Genomic DNA, 4,154 nt, shown 5'->3' on the forward strand with positions numbered 1-4,154 from the left:
AGGACCAACGTCCTCCAACGATCCAAACTTATTAAAAGTTTGGATAGGATCCCTAGTGGCCTTAGAGGAACGCTCTGTTGGGCCACTAGGTTTATCAGTTGTTTGCTTATTATTTTGAGATTTGTTTCTGGATTTGTTTTTGTCATTATTTTTAGAGAAATTGGGCTCAGTTGGTTTACCAGGGTGTTCTATACGATTTACTGTTTTTATTTGGTGTGTTGATGTAGTCTGAGTTGAGGAAGAACTTAAGGCCGGCCTCACACCGTCAAGTTTACTAGAGCCAGAATGTTGCGCAAGAAATTTAGCGGACCGTCACACGTGAGGTAATTTCCTTGCCAAGATTATTGCAGAAAGACGTAGACGACTTTCTTGCAGACCTCTTGCGGAAGAAAATTGAAACCCCCCTCACACGACACTTGTTGCAATATTTGCTGCAAGATATCAGCAACTGAGTTGGGCTGTCATTGAATTGTGTTGTCACAGTGAAAAGAAATGGCTCGGTTCCAAACCGTTACAGGAATAAATCGGAAAAGAAGGGCTGCCGCGGTTATTGTTTTGTTGGAGCTGATGAAAAAAAGAAAACGGCGATGGTGGGTACGACCGTGGATCGCCAGACGGACATCACTAGGTGCATATAATGCTCTCATGGCAGAATTGATGATTGAGGACCCACAACAGCTGCGGGAATTTCTGAGGATGAGACATGGGGACTTTCAAGTTATCCTTGATATGACTGAGGCAGAAATTACCCGCAAAGACACGGTCATGAGAAAAGCTATCCCAGCTAAGGAACGTCTTGCCCTCACACTCCGATTTTTAGCTACAGGTGAGTAATGACCATTGAACAAAACGATGTATTTATGTATTTATTTATTCAACATTCACTGTAGTTGTAAACATACTGGAGACAGTTGCTAAAGAGATGTTGACAAGGATTTATAGCGAAACCAAAAATAACAACTACTATAGTCACTACTTAATAATATTCGATTTTAGTATCGAGTAAGACTGTTCAAAGACATTTGATCTTCAGGTGATTCATACGAGAGTTTGGCGTACTTGTTTCGTATTCCTGCAAACACGATCTCTGGGATTGTTCCTGTCGTTTGCAAAGCCATCTACAAGGCCCTGAAGGATGGCATCAAGGTAATGTATGCACTTGTTGCAGTAACACAATTTACAAAGAGGGATAGGCGTTGTATTCCGCACCAGCACAAGAGTTCGGAGCAATGCCAGAATAGGTAGCATATTGTTTTGGTCAGTAACAATATTCTGCATGGTCGTGCTTGAGGCATGTGATTGGCTAAATGAAGGCGACGGCGTGTCAGCCCTCCAGGAAAGAGGTGACGAATGACCACTGTACTGCTGTTCATCCAGTTCCTGAGCTCTCAAAATTGTCATAGTAATATCTCGTTTGGCTCTGTTTCGAATATGTTCTCCACGAATAGCTCGAAGCTCCGTCGAAACGTACTGACCGAAAATATCAAGAGCGTCCGCTGGCGGCTCTTCAAGCACTTTTACAGCCTGAGCCAACAGGTCCTTTTTGGGTTCACGCCGGGCTTTCTTTGTTGTCGGAGCGGTGCTGGCCATTTCGATGGTTTCGTCACTTCTGTCAGGGAGAGTTTCGGAAAATCCAATCTTGAAAAAAAAAATAAACATTGCAGTTTTTTTCACCATGCAGCTTTAAAGAGACTATACCTCAGATTTGTGGTAAAAAATCGATCAGCGCTAATCACATTGGGGCTCCCCTAGCTACAAGACGCCCTGTTACATGGGGCTATCTACTAACCCTCTACGGCACTAGTTGTGGCACCGTTTTACTCTAAGAGGAATATTCAAAAAAACAAAAATTAGATAATTCGGGTCGAATTATCTAATTTGGCAAACTCTATTAGCGTTTTTGAACGGGAAATCGTACAACAACAAACGTGGTATTTTCTGAAAGGTAAATGATTTGAGCTATCTTAGAAATAGAGCGAAAGCCCGATTTGATTAGCGCTGATCGATTTTTTACCACAAATCTGAGGTATAGTCTCTTTAAAATTAGCATAATATATATGTGATTATACAAACAACATCAAGCTGTTCATTTAAGCTGGACGTACATATTAATATTAAATGACTGTATCAAAACAACGGTGGGCTCGATGTACCCCCATTCAAAGAGTATAATAAATTATTTCTGATAAACCCATGTGAGCTAGTCTAGTGAAGTAACAATCTGACAATGATTGACCACCATACGGTAATAGAATTTACATCGTAATCTATTTTGTACTTTCAGTTTCCGCGTTCTGCAGTGGAGTGGGAAGTCGTTGCTGAAGCGTACAAAAAATTATGGCATTTCCCCCATTGCATCGGCGCACTTGATGGTAAACACGTGGTCCTGAAAGCTCCGGCCAAAAGCGGCAGTTATTTTTTCAACTATAAGGGCACACTTGTTGATGCCAAATACAGATTCATGTTCGTGGATATAGGCTGTAATGGGCGAGTATCAGATGGTGGTGTTTTTTCGGCAACTCAACTTTTCACGGGTCTAAAAGAGAAGGCGCTGTCACTTCCTGATCCTTCACCACTTCCAGGTCGAACAAAACCTGTGCCTTACGTGGTTGTAGCTGACGATGCATTTGCACTTCAAGAAAATATAATGAAGCCGTATCCATTCCGAACAAGGGACATTGTCAGTCGGGTATTTAACTACAGGCTTAGTCGGGCACGACGGATGGTCGAAAGTACATTCGGTATACTGGCAACTCGATTCCGCGTTTTGCTGAAGCCCATCAATTTGAACCCAGACAAGGCTCAATTAGTTGTGCAAGCAGTCGTCGCCCTTCACAACTTCCTAATGAAGGAACCCAACGAAGCGTATACACCCCCTGGTACAATTGACCTTGAAGACCGAGACGGAAATATGATGCCTGGTTCCTGGCGCGCAGATTTCAACCCCCAAGGGACGCTTCTGGGACTTCGCCATCAAGGCAGTAACCACCATGCGACATCCGCGAGAGAGATTCAACGCGAGTTTGGAGAGTATTTCATGACTCCTGTTGGTGAAGTGTCCTGGCAGTATCAACATGCGTAAAGTGGACCTACCTCTGAGGAAGATCCTTGCCGTTTTTTCATCCCCGCGCCGAGAAACGACAACGCCTCCATGTACTGCCACTTACTCTTCTTTACAACACCCTCGGACCCGGACTTCCTTTTTTCTTCGGCCTTAACCTCAGCGGCATACTGAGTCCTCAGCGTGTGGAACTTCTTTTCCACCTGGAAAGAAAGACATGCATGTGTACAGTCAAGAGTGATTTTAAAGTCAGATTATTTGTTGGCGCTTAGTCTTCAGTGTCAGTGATAGTGTCAGTGACCAGGGATGAATTGCCAGGGAGTATTTTTTACAAAAACGCTGTACAGTTATGTTGATGTAGCATCTCATCTTTGACTACACAAATGTATGTTAATAAAAAAAATTCAAATGTCTCACCTCGCATTGTTCCTTGTTTAAAGCTTCCGCCACTTGTTTCCACGAGTCAGATTTTTTCACCCGGTCTCTATATTCGTCTACCAATACATTCCACAGTGTCGGTCGTTCCTCCACCTCACAAATCAACTGCTTTATCTCCTCGGTTGACCACTGACCAGGCATAATTCACCTCTTTTATCTGGAATGAAATTGGGATCGACTGAACTTGACATATGCGAACATGTGTTTTTTCATGTACTATAAACTTGCTGGATAATAGGACCATGCTCTATTCCCAGCAACATTGCCTCAAGTCGTCGCAAGATCTCGAAAAGAGCCCTCACACGGCGCAAGAACGGGTAGTGTGCAATATTGCTACACATTGCTGGACATATTGAGCAAGTCTCTTGCGGGGGACATCACACGTACCAGAATATTGCTGCAATAGTTTCATCAATATTCTTGCTCAAGTAAACTTGATCGTGTGAGGCCGGCCTAACGAAGGTTGAGACGAAAGTTGCGCAGAAACATAACTAGCTTTGTCGTTTCAAATGGGCCAAGTCCAAGAGGTTTGAGTAGCAACAGTTGCTACTCGCTTGACCACATTGGCAAACGAAGTCTGTAGAGAAGCATTAGTAAGTGAGGCTAATTTCCGGGCTTCCTGATATGATATGTTGTTTTTAATTTTCAGGTTGAT

General features: G+C 43.2%; 1 protein-coding gene across 1 annotated transcript; it reads right to left on the reverse strand.

Moving 5' to 3' along the window:
- Positions 1 to 2,998: 2,998 nt before the first annotated feature.
- Positions 2,999 to 3,859, reverse strand: LOC135464963 (transcription factor Adf-1-like). The gene is made up of 2 exons (XM_064742549.1): positions 3,479 to 3,859; positions 2,999 to 3,264 (listed from the first exon to the last, which is right to left on the reverse strand). The coding sequence occupies exons 1-2, from the start codon at positions 3,638 to 3,640 to the stop codon at positions 3,070 to 3,072; spliced, it is 357 nt and encodes a 118-aa protein (XP_064598619.1). The 5' UTR covers positions 3,641 to 3,859; the 3' UTR covers positions 2,999 to 3,069.
- Positions 3,860 to 4,154: the final 295 nt, after the last annotated feature.

The sequence above is a fragment of the Liolophura sinensis genome, chromosome 4 (assembly GCF_032854445.1).
Source record: "Liolophura sinensis isolate JHLJ2023 chromosome 4, CUHK_Ljap_v2, whole genome shotgun sequence".
NCBI classification, from domain to species: domain Eukaryota; kingdom Metazoa; phylum Mollusca; class Polyplacophora; order Chitonida; family Chitonidae; genus Liolophura; species Liolophura sinensis.